The sequence below is a fragment of the Platichthys flesus genome, chromosome 3, assembly GCF_949316205.1.
Source record: "Platichthys flesus chromosome 3, fPlaFle2.1, whole genome shotgun sequence".
In the NCBI taxonomy this organism is placed as follows: domain Eukaryota; kingdom Metazoa; phylum Chordata; class Actinopteri; order Pleuronectiformes; family Pleuronectidae; genus Platichthys; species Platichthys flesus.
The window spans coordinates 13,990,481-14,009,735 of NC_084947.1; the positions used below are offsets into that span (position 1 = coordinate 13,990,481).

Here is a 19,255-nt window from a genome sequence, read left to right on the forward strand (position 1 = left end):
TTAGGAGCCGAGACACTGGCCAGAGAAGAAAACACTTGGAATACGTTGCTTGTTTGATCTGCATATGTGTGCCATGAGTGATGGGTAACATAGTGCGAAGTCGACTTAGTTGGTTTAGGTTAAGCTAAATCGCTTAACCTAATCATTAATGCATATTTTTGTCGACATGATGAGCTAGCTAGCTGTCTGTACAGAGGAACATTACAAAGTGGTATATGCTTTACCGTCCCAACTTTTGTGTTGTTGATTGTGTAGTTACACTCTCTGGCCGCCAGAGGCTGTCAAGGTAGACTGTGATACATTAGTGTTTCCAGTAAAAACCGTTCACAATAAAACCTAATGAGGAGAGACTCTCAGAACTGGTGGAAATCAATTCCTTATGAAAACAGTGACTATTGTCTGCAGTGAAAACGGTGACGTCAGCAGGACAAGCCTGTTGCTGCGGCTGTATGAAAACTCCTGAAGCATCAAGCTGCTGTTGCATCAATGTGTCGGGTAAGAAATAAGTGCTTACTTGGCCACATCCATTTTCTGCCACACACTTCAACCATGATGTCCCATTGTTTTCCTTGGAGGGTGTGCAGGGATACATTTGTCACTTCAAGCAGGAAGCAACTGTTACCATGGATACTGACGCACATTGCTTCCCTCGGTGCTGTTGCTATGTGGCGTTTCTCTGTAAAACCACAAAGACGGGTACAATGGTACAAGGCAGCTCCTCTGTTGAAAGGTTAATGGAGGTCATTCAGTCCTTTGATTTGTATAATTGTCTTTGTTTAAGGAAAATACAGCAGTCACAAAAGAACACGCATCTTATCATCAGGTGAAGAATAGTATCTTGAGCGTCTCCAGTTGGGCCACTGGGAAAGTCCGCGGCAGCTACTGGGCCTTCTTCATTTCTACGTGTTTGATTTGGCCCGACGTAATTCACCGTGTTATTGAGTGTAGAGACAAAAGAAAGTTTTGTGAGAAGTTAGTTAATTTCTTGCATTAGTTATTTTGCTTCAAATAAGTTTTATGAACTTTGACTGCAGGAACACAGTGACTCGCATCCTTAAACATGGCCCCTGAAGTAGTCAGTATTGAGTTTTGTATAATTAACTGACCAAAAAGCCTTTAAAATGAAAGACAGGAATCTTTTATTACTTCATCCAGCATTACATCCGGTGCAAGCACTGAGCAACATAACCAATGCTATGTCTCTATACATTTATTAATAGCAGGTTTTTCTAGTTAAGTTTTATAACAAAGTGTTAAACAGGGGTGGAAAACATGTTTTACATCAGGTAAGAATTTTTTAGGTCAGTTACCACATAGAATGAAATGGCACAAACTGAAGCATACTACATGTAAAAGAAACCTCAGGGTCACAAGGAAGGAAACACAAATAGGAAGAAGCCCGACACTGCAGCAGGGAGGAAATGAAAGAAGAGATCGCTTATGAGATATGTCTTTACAACTGAGGAGTCACAGCCTGAAATCTTGGGACAGTGGTGTACAAACGCTATCACTGAGTGCACATGCAAACATGTCAGCAAGGGACAACCACTAATTAAATACTGGTTTATTGCGGTAAACCTTAAAAACACGATTGATGGGGATCTCTTCTTTAGCATGGTCAAAAAATATTCTGTTCAAAGAAAGTACAAAGAAGTATAAAAGAAAATAATTTAAGAAGGAGAGGAAACTAAAACATTCTTCATGAAAAAAAATCTACTATAAGAGGGAAAAACTATTTTCCTTCCCGAGTTTTCTTACAAGACCATATTGAGTGAGGAGCCGGTTCTGTTAGAGGAGAGGGATCATGACAAATGAGATTCCTTGAGCCTGTTGATACATCAGACAGTCCTTTTTTAATGTTGTTTCACGGCTGCTCTTGACAGCCTGAGTTGTGCTGAACATCTAGTGGTTACGTTTCTGAATGTGCCACTTAAATCTCTTCGGCCTCCAGTCACTAAAGAGCACGTGGCCTCTTGGGATTGATCTGCTTACTGGCCTGCTCCTCCTCCTGGAGAGTAGAGCGGAATGACTTCACTTTATCTGTCGAAGAGAGGAAAAAACATCATTGTAAAACAGAAGTAATTCGGCTTTGTGCATCGTAATCGAAATGTGTCTCGGCTGGACTCATACCTCGGAGCTCGATGAGGATTTCTATTTTCTGGTCTAGGATCTGCTCCAGCTGAGTGGCGTAGGACTCCACGTCATAGTCCACCTCCTCTGTCATCTCCAGCAGCTCCTTTTCATTCTCCAGCCATCGGATCGACTCCTGCTCACAGAGAAAGGTGCTTCATTAGTTAATGAAATCCATCACAGCAACACAGAAGAACAACTTCTTAACTAGCAAATGATTTACAAATGATACCGGCGTGAGCTTCTTGAGAGAGAACATGAAAACTACAACTCCTTTGTTACACACAGTTTCTAAAATAATGAGTGATGTCAAAATTGATATTTAACAATAACCTGCATTTATTAATACTAATGTTAAGACATGGCTAGGGTTAGTTCCAGATTTATTTGCATACCTAAAAGCAGATGGAATATACTGTCTTCATATATAGCATAAAAAGTCATAAAGAGGCAAGCTGTAGTATTTAGGGCGTCTTCACACACAAAAAAAACCGGACAAAGCTTTATGTCTTAATTATATGTTTGCCTTAATGATCGGATACGTTTTAGTCTCTCAGAGTAATTAAGGGAGCAGACTAAAGACTGTGAGACGACATGTATAACCCATACTTGATATTGAATGTTTTTTCTAGATGGGCTTGCATCTGAAATCTGTGTGTGGTCATTTCAGACATTGTGTACTGTACTTTTTTGAATGAAGGGCATTCAAATTGAGTCTCTGTTTGAATGGAGAAAATGAATGACTGCTCCATCATCAAGGTTCGAATACCAGCAAAATGAGATCCATGTCAATCGCACATGATATTGTCTGAGGCAGAGACACCAAGCAATCCTGCGAGCTGCTTCCACTCTTTTCCCTCTTCTATTGTTTAATACGTTCGCAACTTCCTGCAATTAGTCCGAATGTTCAAACTATCAAATAAAATGTCTTCACTTTGCAAACCAACCGCACCATGGTTTTATTTTAATCCGGACGAAGACCACCTTGGGATCTGTTGTCGTTGGTCAAGACCATGGTCCGGGTCACCCTTCACATCTGGTCTTTTAGTTAAAAAGTGGAAAGGTGTGAAAGCGGCCTCAGTGTAAGTTTTCTTCCGTGCTCTTACCTGGAAAACAGCTCGATGGTCCTCAAGGACCTGATCCTCCATCTCCACTACCTGAGACACGGCCTCATGGAAGGTAAATAGCTGGGGAGACACCTCCTCCTCCTGGAAAACATTTACAGGAGTTCACCTAACTTCACTATCAACAAAAAACGGAACACAGACACATCTGGCTTCCAGTGGACTTTAATGACAGTGTCAATTTCCGATTGTTAATTATCCATGAATTACTTATTTAGAATTTGCTGTATCCTAATATGTGATATGATGTAACATATAACTTAATATATGATTAGATCCATACCAATAATCCTACTTACATTCTGCTCACAGAGCAGTTTGAGGTCGTCTCTCTGTGGCGAGATACTCAGCCACTGCTCATCTAAAAGATCCAGCTGATTGACAGCATGGATGTTGGGTCGACCACCCTCCATCACTTGGTTAGTGTCCACAGTCAGCTCCTTGACTCTGCAGAGAAAAGACAATGAGCCGGTCAGGCAGAGTTTCCTGCGGCGCAGACCCACTCGGAGCGTGGCTGCTGTTTGATCTGGAGGTGCGGCGTTAACGGTCGGGTCAAAAGCGTTCACGAATAGGATGACAGCATCATGACAGCAGTGAGATCATGCATGGGGAGAGATCACTGTGTTGGTCCTGTAAATGTTTATATAATTTCTGTGTACATATACACACCGAAAGATTGTCTGGTTCCCCTGTAAGGTACAATTCTATCAAATACATGCCACCTAAAGACTGAGCTCATGTTAAATAAAGCCTCAGTCAGCTAATAAGATATTAGCACCTTGGACCTGACCTGCAGGTACAGTGGCAATTACTCAGGACCATGTGAGAGGGATTACCCGCTCAGCATTTGATAAAAACAAAAGCTCATCCTTGATACTTTTACTAAATGGCTTCATTTTTCTGTTTCATCCTTCCTGAGCGTCAGAGGCAGTTTTCACTCAACGACGAATGTGCATGCGTAGGCGGAATATTTATAAAAACAAAGTGGCGTGTGACCCCAGACGATCCCAGGCCAGGTATCAGTGTGCCCTTATCATCTTCTTGTTAGCGCAGGTTACTGGCTGTAGAATTCATTTAACTGAATCATATCAGTTTGTAAACCCAGGAGCTTGCAGCCTGTTGCCTTATAACCACATCGGTCAGAGTTGCAGATTCTTTTTCTTCCAGAGGCTGCGATAAGCTTTCCCTCTCCGAGGGGAGAACAGAGGAGAGAGCAGTGGAAATGCTGAGGATATTAGTAACTATGTTACTTTGAGAGACATTCTTTTTTCAGTTAGCTCAAGCTCCGGAGGTAACAGGAGACAGGAGTGTGTTCTGGGTGGGGGTCATCTGGTGGTGTAACTTTGCTGAGATGAAATATTTAACCTAAGCAAGCCTGAGAAGAAAGAAATTCAGTGTTGAACTTTGCCTCTGAACGTCATCAAGGAATCATAAAACTTATGCTACATCCATAACCTCACAAAGTCCAGTCTTGAACTGTTATGTATATATTGACAGATGTCCCGACCAATCAGACCTCACCACTGATGATGTCACACAGAACAAATAAAGAACACATTGACATAGGGTTGTGTTGTACTTCAGGAGTCAGTGTCCACAGCTTATTTAAGATAAAAAAAAGACAAATGAAAGCAAAGGAAAAGGATAACAAGTGTCAAATCATGCAAAAGAAGGATGAGACGACAGTGGAAGTTTTCCACAGTAAACTGCTGATGAAGTGAATGAAAGCAGTGAAAATTAGATCATGGACGTGTATCATGTTGATAAGATCTGAAGGGAAAGCATGCTTTGTGTGTGTGTGTGTGTGTGTGTGTGTGTGTGTGTGTGTGTGTGTGTGTGTATTTAGTGCTGTTCTCTTTGGGGAGCTCTTGACCTGCTGGGAGAGGTAGCAGCAAAGTCATCGTACTCAAAGGTATTGGTGGGCGAGAGGTCAGAGCGGCTCCCCTGGCCGCCCTGGGAGAAGGGGATGTCCGAGGGACTAATCCCAAACTCCTTCACTCTACACAACGGCACCAGCCCACAGACGAGCAGAAGGTGGGAGAGAAGAGAGGGAAACAAAGCAGGAAAAAGAGAAGTGAGAGGGGTCACAAAAGTTAGAACTTCTGAGGGTAGGTAGAGGAACACACAGTTACATTTGTACAGCGAATTTTAAATCTATACAAAAACCACTGGGGATTATAGTCGAATTATAAGAATTTTATAATTTCCATAGGCTTCTGGTGCAAGACGCACTGTTGAAATCACTTTGGTACATTAACATATTCCCACCTGTTGGCGTAGCGTAGTGTGTTGAGTGTATTTTCACAGGATGTCATACCAGGAGAGATTGTTGCAATCTGGGGAGATAAAGAGAGAGGATCATTAAGATTAATGTCATGTATGGCAGAGGTGAGACAACACGTTAGTTATAAAAACAGAGGACTGACCATGCATGTGCGGGAATTTTCCCCAATGAAGGAGTCTCTAAGGACCTGGGTCAGCTTACTGGCTCTAAATGGAGTGTGGGGCTTGTTGAGGCCAAGAGCCCTGATGCACTCCTGAATCATGAAGAAAGGGAGTGTGATCATTAAAAAAGCAATTGAATGATTATGAAATAAAGTGAAACGATCGATTGTCTACGAAGAGAGCTACTCCCTGCCTACAGACCTTCAGCGCCAGCAGGCTCTTGTTAATCTCAGCTCCCTCCAGTCGCGTCTGGCGGTCAGCACTCGACGTGTCAGCGCCCCTCTCGTTTCCTGCCAGGTCGATGAGGGAGAACTTGCCGTGCATCTTGCCTTTCCTCCGAAGAATTATCTGGAATACGGCGTGGCTGCGAGATGAGTGAGCGTTGGCTGACGTCTGCCCTGACGTTCTAGGGGAGAGAGCAAACAGACATAAAGATGAACAAAAGGCAAACAAGGGTGCAGAGAAAAGTGCAGCAGCCAGAAAAATATGATCATAATCATAACTAGGGAAAAATAACCACTAACAACGAGATTGCCTGAGTTTCTGTTTTCATACCTGCAGCTGTTTCCAACTTCTATCAGTTTCAGGACGTCCTCTGTGCACTTCACGTCCTTCTCCTGAAGCCCCAACACCTGCACCTGCTGTTTGCCATCCTCCAGCACCCTCAGCTTAGTTTTACGATTCAGCAGGTCAAACACCTAAAGTTACACACAACAAAACAACAAAAACTAATGACTACCGATAGTGCTGTGGCGACTATCTGCGATTGACTACAATTTAAAACTATATTTTGTCAATATTAAGCACATGATAACGTTGTGTAAATCCATAGCCTCCTGAATCTTTAAGTTTTTTTCTTGTGTGATGCAGTAACTATCTGATCGACACCCCAACATGGTGAGTATTATTTATTAGGGTAGAATTAAAAGTTAAAACTAAGTATATAGCAAAACTCTCTCACACAATAAGAGCGGCAGAGGAGCGATTTGGAAACAGCTCAATAATAAATAAATACATTTATATTTTAAATATTACCAATATGAATAATTCAAAAATATTTATAACATTAATAGGAGTTATTATTGTATTAAATCTATGATCGCTCTAACTGCCAGTTAGTACTTTATAGTATTTCAATATTTAATTTGTGAGCATAATTAAATTATAATAATCACTTGCCTTTCCACTGTAGATTTCAAAGAAGGTTGCATACACTTGTAGATCTAATTTCTTGTAGTTGGGTTTCTTCAACATGAGAAATACATCCCGAGCTGCAAGAAAAGAGATGAGCGATTGAAACATTTAACATAAAATACATTTGAACAACTTCCATCATTACAACACAACAAGTTAGATGAGAAAACATAGTTCACAGACTTACCAGCTAACGCATAAATTCCTTTGGAGCAGTCTTGGTTCTTCCCAGAGAAATCTCCACCCATAGTCTAAAATACAGAACACAAGTGAAGTGACATTTTGAAATTATAGTCAATGAAATTCCTCTAAACTCTCAAAGGAAAAATGAGGTTTCATCTGTTTTAAGCAATGTGTTTTTTGGCTTTTCATTGAAAGTAACTCACGTGTGTTTTTCCGCTGCCTGTCTGTCCGTAGGCGAAGCAAGTGGCCATGCCTCTCTCAAAGATGGTCTCCACTAGAGGTCTGGCAGTGAACCTGCAGTTAAACACAGAGCACACTTCCATTCACTACTCCTCCTGCCACATCTAACCATTTTACACACAAAAACGAGGCATGTTCGTCATTCAATCAGTTCTGTAAAAACAATGCATTATCCCCATCACACTACTCCAGAGTGACTCGTGTCTGTAAGAACAAGCACATGGAATGGCCTGTTCTCATGACATGGCGTGTTTGTCGTTACAAACCTGTAAACCATCTCGTTGGTGGTGCTTTCATCAAAAGCGAAGTCAAAGCGGAACGTCTGGTTTTCCAGGTAGCGAGTCAGGTCCACCTTTTGTTTAGGTTCATGCACCATCACCACATCCTTACTGGGGATGGTGATCACATCCAAATCCTTCATGGACAATTCTGCAAAACAGCAAAAAAGAATTATAATACTTTTATTTTTAATAAAATATGATGAGTGACAGTTGCTCACAAATAAAGAAAACCTTACCTTTTTTGTTGAGTGGACGTTTCCTCACACAAACACATATTCTGTGCTCTTCAATCTGGTGAAACGGAGAAGGACTTTTTAATTATTTGTGACTCAGGGGTAACAAACAACAACCCAAAAGGTAAGTAGAAACAGTCTACTCACCAAATCTGACGTGGTCAGTGGCCGGTAGTCTAGACTGGCTCGGAAATCTCGGATCATGTACATGATCTCATAGTTAGGAATGGTCGTATCCACCTCCTGAAAAAAAAAATGACAAGAGGGAGATGTATTCACCGATCAGAAAATCTGTATTTCAGGATATCATCTCAGTACCATGACTGACTGATGATCAAGATAATTAAATGAATCCAGAAAGTTGAATAGTATTGTTGTACCTGAGCTCTTCTCTCCCTGAGCTCCTGTTGCTGAAGCCGACGCCTCTCTCTCTTCTCCTGCAGTTTCTCCACCTCCTTCACACAGTTCGACTTCCTCCTCGCTGCCATAAAGAAAAGAGAGACTGTAACTCTGCTCACTTTCACTGCCAATATGCCATCAGCTTCTCTTTCAAGATATGTCTCTTCCTCTCTTATGCCTCTTCCAATCCATTTCCTTTCTCTCGTGCGGCGTTCGCTCAAACAGAAGAGGGATACCTTGGCCTATTTCCAACTAAAGTAGAACAGTGATAGTATTCAAGCACAGACGAGGATGCGGTGTCTTGCACACAGTGGTCCCAGTATAACAGCAGCTGTTTTCTCTACATAACTAACAAAAGGTCTTTACAATCTGCTCAAAACATGCAGAGCGCATGTTGTTTTGCTCTCTTTTTATTCATCACTTCTATCTGCATCCAAAGACACAACTGGACCAGTGGACTTGCCGTGTAACATATGTGCTTTGTATTAAGGCAAGTCAGTGAGGCCCAGGTCTGTTTAACATTATGTGTAATAACTAACCAAGGTAGTGCTGGGCAATATGGGCCTAAAACAAATATTGTGATATTTTTATGCTATATCGTGATACACGATATACATCTCAATATTTTGAAATCTCCACTAAATAACTCTACAAATGTTAAATTCCTAAAAGTCCACAGGAAGTGTCTATGCTAGCGGACGTAAGCATTTCTGACGGCCACTGAATGCACCTTGTTGGAAGATAACAGCGGACCTTTTGTCTTAAAGACGGTGTAAATTACCTCGTTTGAAGCTCAAAGAGAATTAAATGCTACTTTAAACATTCACGTGACAATTTATACTCGATGGTCACGATAGTCATTTTATACTTCAGGCGTGGTAGAAACCGTGAAATATTGAGTATATTCGATAAACTGCCCACTCCTAAGCCAAGCCATCTTTATTATACTGCAACAAACCTGCAAAGCTGACAGCAGACAAGCCTCGTTTGTCATCCATCACCAGGACAATAAACAGACAATCTTTTGAAAAGCTTCTTTTTTTTTTTTTTTAAATGAGGTGTAGAAAATCAACAACAATTTTCAACCAGAGGATTATTAAAAAATTTCCCAACACAGAATACCCAGATATTAGTATTAATTCAGGTCAGTGACAACCTCAATAAGAAAACACAAGTTAGCAAATGTGTGAGTAAGCCCTCTCTGACGCTTTACAGGGATAGTTCACCGAAAAATGAAATTTACTCATTATCGAAACACCACTATGCAGATGGAGGTGTGGGTGATGTGTTTGAATGCACAAAACACTATTGAAGTTTCAGGTTCAAACACAATATATAAACATATTTGATTCTGCTGTAACAAAGTTTCCCCCCGAAACTCCTGAAGTGTTTGTGTTGACTCAAATACTTCACACACTCCTCCATCTGCATAGTGTTGAGTAATGAGAGCATTTTCCTTTTTCGGTTAACTATCCCTTCAAAAGTTCATAACGATCAGTGTCATCTGATAAATTATAGCAGCCCAGCTTCCCTCTGCAAAGGCACACCAAAGCCTGCTGGCACCAGTCACTGAGAGCCTAGACTACCAGAGCAGAGGGATTCATAATTTGCACTAATCTGGGAGGAGTAGATGAGCTGGGTCAGCACTGGGACACAGCTCTACAACAGGATTGCAGCACTGTCACTACTTAAGGGTTATTAAGTCATAGATGCAGTCTGAGGGGCAACTGAGGGGATGAGGAGGGGGTACAAGGGGTTTCCCTCCTTCTCTTCTTAGTTCATCAAATGACAGTGAGCATGTGGAAGGAATGGAGAACACAGAAAAAGGTAATGTTGCCATCTGGACTGGAGGAGCATGGCAGAGTGCCACAGGCTTTTCCACATGTGCTTGTGTGTGACTCAGCAGAAATCAGACGGATAAAAGAAAGCACAGTAAAACAGCAGCACAAACCCTTCTTTTTTTTTAACTCCTTGTCTAATACCCTGAAAGCCTGCCTGCCCAATGGATTTGTTGTTCTACTTCACCACCACACCACAGCTCTGAATAGTATCTGGCAGACATTTTGGGTGTACAATCTTCTCTTAAGGACTAGATTACTCTCAGATTCTATTGGGTACTCTATTAGAATCACCATGAAGCACTTAGGGCAGGGGAAACATTCAGGTGATACATACAAAGCTGTCCAGACTCCTTTCTGGATATCAGGTGATGCGAGAACTCTGTGATAAACATGTAGTCAACAAAAGCATAAGCCATTAAAAAAATTGATGTTTGTTTCTACAGGTGGCCTAGAATCAAATGATCCAATCCTTCATTCAAAAGAAAAGAAGAGAAAAAAAAACTGTATTGTTTTGAGGATGTTACCATTCTGTAGTTGCTGTTGAGTCTGAGCTTGATTGGGCAGCACAGGCTGCTGTGATGGAGGCGGTGGCGCCGGCTCTGGTGGCTGAGGCTGCTGGGGTCTTGCCCGGGTCGGAATCACTAAAATCACAAAGATTAACAACAAGCTTGTCTGACTCATATGCTCTAAAAACAACACTTTTAATATTGAGATTAAAATAGAACCCTCCGTTTTAAATAGAATATTCAAACAACTTAAAATGTGTTTGTCCACAGTTGACTCCGACACAAGGTAGCAACTCAATGTATTGAGTTGTAATTAAAAACTAAGGCTGGGAGAAGCACTGTGCGGACCCGAGCACTTCTGATCTCGGGACCTGATGCGGCCATGTTGGAGGTCGAACAGGTAAAACGCGAAACGGCTCCTTGCTGTGTGCCTTTTCTGCATCGCGGGAAGTATAAAAACGTCACTTCCTGCTGCCGTCATGGACTGCACCCACTAATCTTGAATTACCGTCCATGCCATATTGTGTAGATTTGATCGAATCAAATTAAAGTGGTAAAGAGGCTTACTTCCTTACTGGTGGTGCTATGGATATCCCTATATACAGACTAATCAGTCAGACAATCATGTGTCCTTACTTACTAAATCAGGTTTTCAATTAAAAAATCTGACACTAAGTCTACTTGGCCACATGTTGAATATTTTATGTAAATCAAATCAAAGATGTACAATGCGGCTTACTTCCTGTAGGACAATGCAAAGTCAAGTTACAACAACTTCATTTTCCCGGTGATCAGTAGGTGGCGCTATTTCTCTACGTTAATTTTGACACATGAAGCGGTTCAGGCCGGGACTCTGATCATAGGTGAGTATTTTGGTGCTGATTGGACAATGCACAGGGGAGTAAAAAAGTTATTATATATATATATATATATATATTTATTATGAGTAACATTTCATGAGAATAATTTAACAAACAAACCTCTATTATCCTTGGACGGAGTGTCGTTCTTATTTGGTGCTATTGTCCGACGGTTCTGCAGGAGAAAACCAAAGCAACAGTAAGCTATTGTAGGACAAGAGGTTTCCTAATTTCAGGCCCTGAAGGAGGAAACATTATTTTTCTTATGTGCCTCTGTTATGTAGAAATACAGAAATAGACAAACCCTGAGGATCAGATTAGTGCTGAGGACAGAGACCTCTTCCATTGAAACCAATGCATGTAAAGACACAGCTCATGCATGAATCCTAAAGTATCTTTTCAAAAATTCATAAGAACAGCACACATACAGACTATATAGACTACCAGGCTAAAGGTTTAAAGGGTTATTTAAATGCACATAATGTATGTTTCTGAGATTAGGGCAAAGAAAAATGTGAGATTTAAAAAAAACAGCAATAATGGACTTTTTGTTGAAGTCTTCTTCTTCTTTGTTTGGATTATTCGCGAGTGACAACCGATGTGTACTTTGTTTGTTTCTTGTTGAATAAAATGTAATACAACTTAATAGTTCAAAGTTTATCCCAGAGGTGTCAGAAATTGGATGCACTTGCAAGTTGCTTTGCTTTTTTTGCTTTTTGGCCAATTAAACTGGACATTAGTTTAATAACCGATTTAATTGATACTTAAGCCACATCATTTTATTTTACATGGCCTCACAATTTTTACTTTAAATAATTTGTTGAAAACATAAGAAATAATACAATAGCACAAGTTGAATCATGACTGCAATGTTTAACATAGCAATCACTGTGATTAAGTGGTAAAATGCAGTCGCTCTAATCTACTGTGTACTTCACACAGTGTACAGAACAGGACCAATTAGCTGGTTACCTTGAAGGATCCATGTTCTATATTAAGCTCTAACTGCAGCCACATAACTAACTGAGTAAGCCTGAGCACTTTAGATGCCCTCTTGCTTTCATGTGGAGCCAGATACTCAAATCAAAATAAAAAAGAGTTACGGTCGTATTTAAACAATATAAAAATCATATTTTGCAAGGATTTGTTACCGTTACTGACAGATAAAGTGGGGCACTGGTACTCACCTTTGCAATCTTGTTGATCTTCAGACATGTTGGTGTTGGTGGGGGTGGAGTCTCTGGACTAGGGGCAATCTCCTCATCAGGAGCCACATCTGTGTTAAGTGCAAATATACTCTCCAAGTCAATCTGTCCAGAAACAGAAGGGCATTGATGTTAAAGTCATCTGATTACATGTACGCTAAGGAATGTTACATCACAATGTATTACCAACAATTTCAATATAGAAACACTATCGGCCAACTCTAGGTATTGAATAACCCTAAACTGATCATTTTTTTTTCACAAGGCTTGAAGTAGGTTTGAAGCTTATGAAGTAGCATGTTATTTGTGTTTTATATTTGTGAACAATTCACAATGTCAGTCCTTATTTGTAGATTTTTTCTTCATTTTTATAAAAAACAACTTTTTTCTCTGAAAAAAACATCCTCACTGTGCCCTGAACGCCGCACAGTGAGGATGTTAGCAGCTGGAGGAAGAAGCCTGGAGCTCGGCTTCATGTCCGCACACGGACCGTCGATCCACGGGGAAGGGAACCTGGACAGACCCGGGTCTGGGTGAGGGGTTCTGGGAGTGAGGATGTGACAACAACCGGACTGAGAGGTCGAGAACCGTACATTCCAGCTAGCGCTCAGCGGCTAGCTGCTGCTCTCTCATCGGGGCTTAAGATCAAAGCAGCACATATTTTCAAAGGTTACCATTGAAAGGAACCCGTTTAACTGCCACAAGAGTTGTTCATCTTGTAATAAAGATCTCAATGAGGAAACATGCTGTTTTTTTTTTCTTTTTTCACCGCATTTTAATATAGCCTATAAATAGTGAATTTTAATATAAAAATATGAATGATTAATCGCAAGTCGATCGTTAATTCTCCCAACGATCGATTAAGACCATTTAATCGAATGCCCTTCCCTAGTTTATATACAGATTTTTAATACAGAAAGAATCCAACGGAGCTACTTAGGTGAGAAGTGGGATATACTGTTGAGCAGACAGCGTATGACCAGAGTAACAGTCTCACAGAGGGTACGACGTCTGGTGGGACTGTCGTACAGGCAAACTGGTTGTGTAATAGTCGCAGCTATTGAATATCTCTGGATGCATTATTCATTGCTTTGGACAATAAAGGAACCGGCTGCTGCTACTGCTGCTGTTTTGAGTGATCGTGAATGGTGGCTTACTTCTTTCCCTTTTGTGTCTCCATTTTCTATCCACTCCACTGTGACGCTCTCGTTGTCATCATTCAGCGAGGTCACCATCGCCTGGTGTATACGTCCTGTGGAAGTATCATAGAGAAGAGACGCAAACATTAGATTGGCAGAATAACTTGAAAGCAATGAAGGTAGTTCTTACTCAGACCCATTTTCTTTAAGGGTGCCAGCAAGTTTTTAAAATAGCTGCAGGGATTGCCACACGGTTTTAAGCTTTTTGATGTCAAGTTGAACAAAGGGTAGCAATATTTTAACAGTTTATGGGTAAGGAAATAATGCTTCTGTAGTATTTGCATTCTCAAGTTTTACTAATAACAATGATAATTTCATATGAGGAAAAACAGTTTTAAATGAGCGAAAGACAATATGCTAAGGTTAGTTTTAAGTTTTAGTTCTGACCATGATCTTTGATAATGACCCTTTGGAGAAAATCAATGATAATGGAGACGAGCACAGCTGCTGCTTCTTCAGTGTGCTTCTGTCCGCCTCCCTGTCTGCAGTGTAATATCATCAGCTGTAAAGAACATCCCCAGCCCTCCCATCTTTGTCTTTGCAAAATGCAGGGAAACACCATGTTCTTGTATCCATTATTCATAGACACAGAGGGAGCCAAGATGCTTTCAGTGTACGTGACTGCTTAACATTTGACTGATTTACCTTACAGTGGTTTTACACTGGCAAAATGCAGCAAAGAAAATCTAGCGTCTTAAAACAGGGGGAGCTGGGAAGAAAACATGTTGTGCATTTTAAAGACATTTTGACTTAAGAGTGTTGACCCATCTCATTCTGAATAATAGATTCATATCAGATGAAGATGCAAATTAATATCGGATCAAAAGCATACTCATCAGTATTTCAAGAGTATCATGCCAGAGATTTCCATAAGTGCTGGCTGTCAGCCCGATGGCCAGACATCAAAACATCAGTCTAAAACTATCACTTTTTTATAACATTATAATTATAACCTACAGTATTTTATTTATCAGATATCTGTTATCAGAGAAACATACAGAACTGAGTCTGCTTACACAGATATCACTTATTTTAAATAAACCCTAAGTAACTTCTGCCGCTAGGCGTCTCTCAATCAAAACTGTAAAAAAAGACCTAGGTTGATTTGACTCAGGCGCAAATCAGAATGAGGTAATCTATTAAAGTTCTATTCAAATTGTGTAGCAGACTGTAATGACTTATCATGATCCAATGTGAGTGAGTGAGCAGTGTGTCCTCCGCCACACATCGTTGGCCATAATTTTGCACATATGAAGACACCTGCATTTATTAAAGTTTTAATATGATTTGTCACATGTCTAACTGTGCGTCTAACTTTTAGTGTACTTCAGTAACTACTGTGCTGACATTTGCCAGGTCTGGGCTGTTCAAAGTCAGCTCTAAATGATACCAGTTCAAATCTGAATTTGAAACAGCGATCAACTAGGTTGCAGACAAACCCACAGGAACAACAGGCTTGTGGCATTTGGTGTCACATATCCACTTAAGGAGCACTGAAAGCATGTCATGCTGCAAAATACAGTGCAACACTCAAGAGGATGTACAAGGCCCACTAAATCCCTACTGCTTCCTGTTAAAAGTTATCTGCTAGCAATAAAAAAAATGGTACTTGTGGCTAACTTAATTTATGACAATGTTGCAGCTTACTCCCACATCTTTCCTGCGAGTTCATAGAGACTGGACTGCTCTGATCAGAAATAGAGTTACAGCAGCTCAGTCAGAATTTCCTCCATTACACTTACAGTATATGGAAAACTCTCCTTGTTCTACATTTTCAGGAAAAGTGAAGATTATTTAAAAATACAATTTGAACCTATTCCAAACCTCAAGTATACAATTTGTAGTTTTGTCCAATCTTTGAAAAGGATAGATGACAGACGACTCCAATTACAACAGTGAACCAGCAGCTGGACACAAATAAATGTTACATGAGGCTCAGTTTTTCTTCCCAACTCTGTTTGTGGAGAAATTCTTCTCTGCTTTGACATCTTGTCAAATAATGAACTAAACATCACCAGGTTTACAAGGTAGCTGCTTGTCGAAGTATGCAAATATGAATACACAACCTGAGAATGAATACCAAAACCACAACAACAGATAAACAACAATTGGCTTGTAGCACACCTTTCTAATCTGTTGCTGCCAGAGGCCCCAAGAGATGGAGCCACAGAAACCAGATCTACATCACCACTAAATATTGTGTCTAATGTCAAGAGCAACATACTGCCTCCACACAGGGTGTAACACTGTGACAATGCTAAACTTAAGATTATTTTTGAGGATTGATTAAAGGTTGAATATCTTTTTTCTTCAAGCTACTACATTCGTCATATAAAATTGATTATATAATGATAAATAATAGTCCAAAATCAAACTATAAAAATAATGCATATTCATTCAAAACAGATTTGCCTGTTTTTTGTTTTGTTTTGTCAAATAATTAATAATTCCATCATTAAACATTTAAGCAAACAAGATCCAAATGATGTGAAATATTTAGTCACATATGCTGGTGTGTCTTACAGCAGATGATTTGTTGATATGCTGTAACTAAATTCACTGTCCCTCTGTGTCCCACTTTTATACTAAAACCTGGCTGATTGGGTACGCTGACACCTCCCAGGAGCTGAAGGGGCTTAAAAGGGGAGCTTCCAGCTCTGTTAAGCCGGAAGAACAAACAAAGCCCCCAAAGCATCAGTTTCACTACAAAAGTTAAGGGACCCATAAATGTCACAGATGCACCCACAGATGCACATAGCAGGTGGATGGCCCATGCCTCTCTAGTAGGAAAATATAAAAGGAACTAGTATATTTCACATAAAAATGTAGGCCCAATGACAACATTTTAGAGATGTGGATAAACACTCCATTTCGATGAGGGCTAAGCAGTGACTGCAGGTTAGCTATTGGACAGTAGAATATTATTCTCCTTGAGACCTTGCTCTCATCAGGACTGACTGGGAAAGGGGGGGGGGGGGGGGGAGCGAGAGTAAGTCCTGGCAGAATCAAGTGAGCTGCCTACAACAGATGGGGTGGTGGCTGATAGTCTGAATCTGGCTTGAATCTGATCCCCCACCACCACCACCCCACACACAAACACACCCAGAGTGAGGGCAATCCCTGCTCTGGATGCAACACCAGACAGCAGGGAATCAGACAGACAGAACCACTTCCCTCCCTGGGCCTGCTGAGCATTTCCTTCACATCAACCCCCCCCCCCCCGGATTTGGGATGATGGCATTGGGAACAGAATGAACATCAACCAGTGACATATATAAAAAATGCACTTAAAATGCAGTTTAAACTGTTGACTCTAAAGTAGGTGGTTGAATCAAGTATTCAACTATTGATAAATACTCTCACTAGGTGTAGCCTACTTCAGGAAGGCCCGGCAGGAATGACGTAAGCTTCTCAGTCATCTTTCGGCTGCCCGGCCCTCAAGCAATGCTCCTTGACGACACAGGACTAATAGAATAAAGCAGACATTCACACAAGAGTCATTTACAAACAGCCAGCTCTCCCGTTCTGGGCCTACTCCTCAGTTTACCCTTCAAATAAAATTAAACTCCGGTGTGTTTACGGTCACACCAGCTTCTTCTTGGTGATAGTTAAACTACAGTATGGAGTACCTCTGTAGAAATCCCAGAGCTGCCATGGTGTCTTCATACACCTTTTATGGCTTTTTATCATACTTGGTATGGGGTTACAATATGGAAAATCACATTTCATTTATTAAAAAGGGGCGACCTTGTCCAAGAAAGTCAATAAATAGTATCATCAGTCATTATCTAGAAAACCAATGTAAGTATTAACTTGGGGATAGTACAGCCTATGATCCAGTAACTACATCACATTTGACACTCACAGTAAAGATGGTAGAACTGGGTTCAGGTTTAATGCCCATTTTTAATTAAATTATCTGATAATTCACCAACAACTGTGGTTTTATATTCCCATCTTTGTTATCTGGTGTTTTTCATGATTCTTGTAACTGTGTCCTTGCTGTGTGGCGATTTTTATCAGCTCTTCGTGGTTTGTATGATTGTGAATGTTTCCTGATCCCAGGTCTCTCATTAAAAAATATATCGCAAATCTCCATGATATCTGAGTGAAAAAATTAAATAAAACCAAACAACAAAGTCTGTCTGTGGTGTTGCCACAGGATGTTAACAGGACGTTTAATGACGTGTCTTCCATAACAACTAACCTTCGTTTAGTTAGCTCAATGTATGGATTATATAGGGTGAAATATAATGCCAAACAGCAAACTTCCGAGGTCGGGGTTTGGTTTCAGTCCAGAGTTGTTAAGCTTCAGTATGTAATAAAGCCGGTTAGCTTGCGTTAGCTATTAAGCTAATCACAACGAAGGTTGCTCTCCATCGAAGCAGCTGACGTTAAGCTAACTTGCTTAGCAATTGCGCTAGCTTTGCTAATGTGGAATCTTGATCACTTGTAAGAATACATAATGTGTGTGGCGGTGTGCCGTGCTGGCGACGTTTTCATTTTAGCTTTGTTGATTTCTCATAGCCAGCGTTTGCTGGTAAGATTTGAATTAACAGCTAACGGCTAATGTGTGTTGAATTCGCATTGCAGCTAGCTAACAAAGATAGAGGCTCATTCAAAGGCTCTGGCCATGTTGAAGCCCTCCGCCCTGACAGCCTCTCCGTGCGGCTACCGTGAGCGCCACAGCGAGGAGCGATGGTTGCCGTGTTGATCAGCACCGCAGCAACAAAGATCCCGGGACAACTTGCTCAGTGCGACGGGGACAGAATCGACAGGATGAAACTTACCATCACTGCGCTTTATCTCCACATAAGTGCCGACCACAATCTTCCCAAAAGCCGACGCCATTCTACATTACTTAAACAAATACCAGGAACAGGACCGACGACTTATTACGAGCCGGGGAGACGCGGCTCCTTGTGTTTAGCAGTGTTTGGTTGGGGAGGAAGATGAAAGGCAGCAGAAAGGAGCTAGCATTACGTGGCTAACAAGAATAGCTTAGCGTTTCCGGTCCTGCCTTCAGTTTTTCAAAATAAAATCCAGACAGAAACAAATCACCTTTGCTTAAAAATACCATATAACTCATCACACTTACAATCTCCAGAACAGTTGAAGATTGTAATTGATATAGTATTATAGTATTATAGTATTATAGTATTATATCAATTCAATGCAGAAAGTTATATATAACCAAATGCCATACATGAAATCCAGTTAGTTGGTGGAAACAGACACTAATAATGTTGGCCTTATGCATTTAAAATCTTTGAAGGGACTTGGCATCTGCAATCATGGTGAAGTAATTGACCAACTAATTGATTTTTAATATTGATGATGCCAGTGATGGGGTGTGAGTGCATTTACTCCGTTGGATATATTTAAGGTTCAGAGTGCAATCATAAGGGCACCTTT

The 19,255-nt window shown here is 40.7% G+C and overlaps 1 protein-coding gene across 5 annotated transcripts; it reads right to left on the minus strand.

Annotated features, from left to right (window-relative positions):
- Nucleotides 1-1,122: 1,122 nt before the first annotated feature.
- On the minus strand, nucleotides 1,123-18,833 carry LOC133946461 (kinesin-like protein KIF2A). Of its 5 annotated transcripts, XM_062382113.1 has the most exons (22): nucleotides 18,631-18,833; nucleotides 13,799-13,893; nucleotides 12,624-12,746; nucleotides 11,557-11,611; nucleotides 10,595-10,711; nucleotides 10,405-10,449; nucleotides 8,211-8,311; nucleotides 7,978-8,073; nucleotides 7,834-7,888; nucleotides 7,583-7,745; nucleotides 7,280-7,370; nucleotides 7,081-7,144; nucleotides 6,879-6,970; nucleotides 6,255-6,397; nucleotides 5,901-6,105; nucleotides 5,681-5,791; nucleotides 5,523-5,590; nucleotides 5,128-5,253; nucleotides 3,554-3,701; nucleotides 3,237-3,338; nucleotides 2,131-2,266; nucleotides 1,123-2,040 (listed from the first exon to the last, which is right to left on the minus strand). In XM_062382113.1, the coding sequence occupies exons 1-22, from the start codon at nucleotides 18,689-18,691 to the stop codon at nucleotides 1,955-1,957; spliced, it is 2,283 nt and encodes a 760-aa protein (XP_062238097.1). In that variant the 5' UTR covers nucleotides 18,692-18,833; the 3' UTR covers nucleotides 1,123-1,954. The 5 variants fall into 5 exon arrangements, with proteins under 5 accessions (XP_062238097.1, XP_062238098.1, XP_062238099.1 ...); XM_062382114.1 differs by lacking the exon at nucleotides 10,405-10,449; XM_062382115.1 differs by lacking the exon at nucleotides 5,128-5,253.
- Nucleotides 18,834-19,255: the final 422 nt, after the last annotated feature.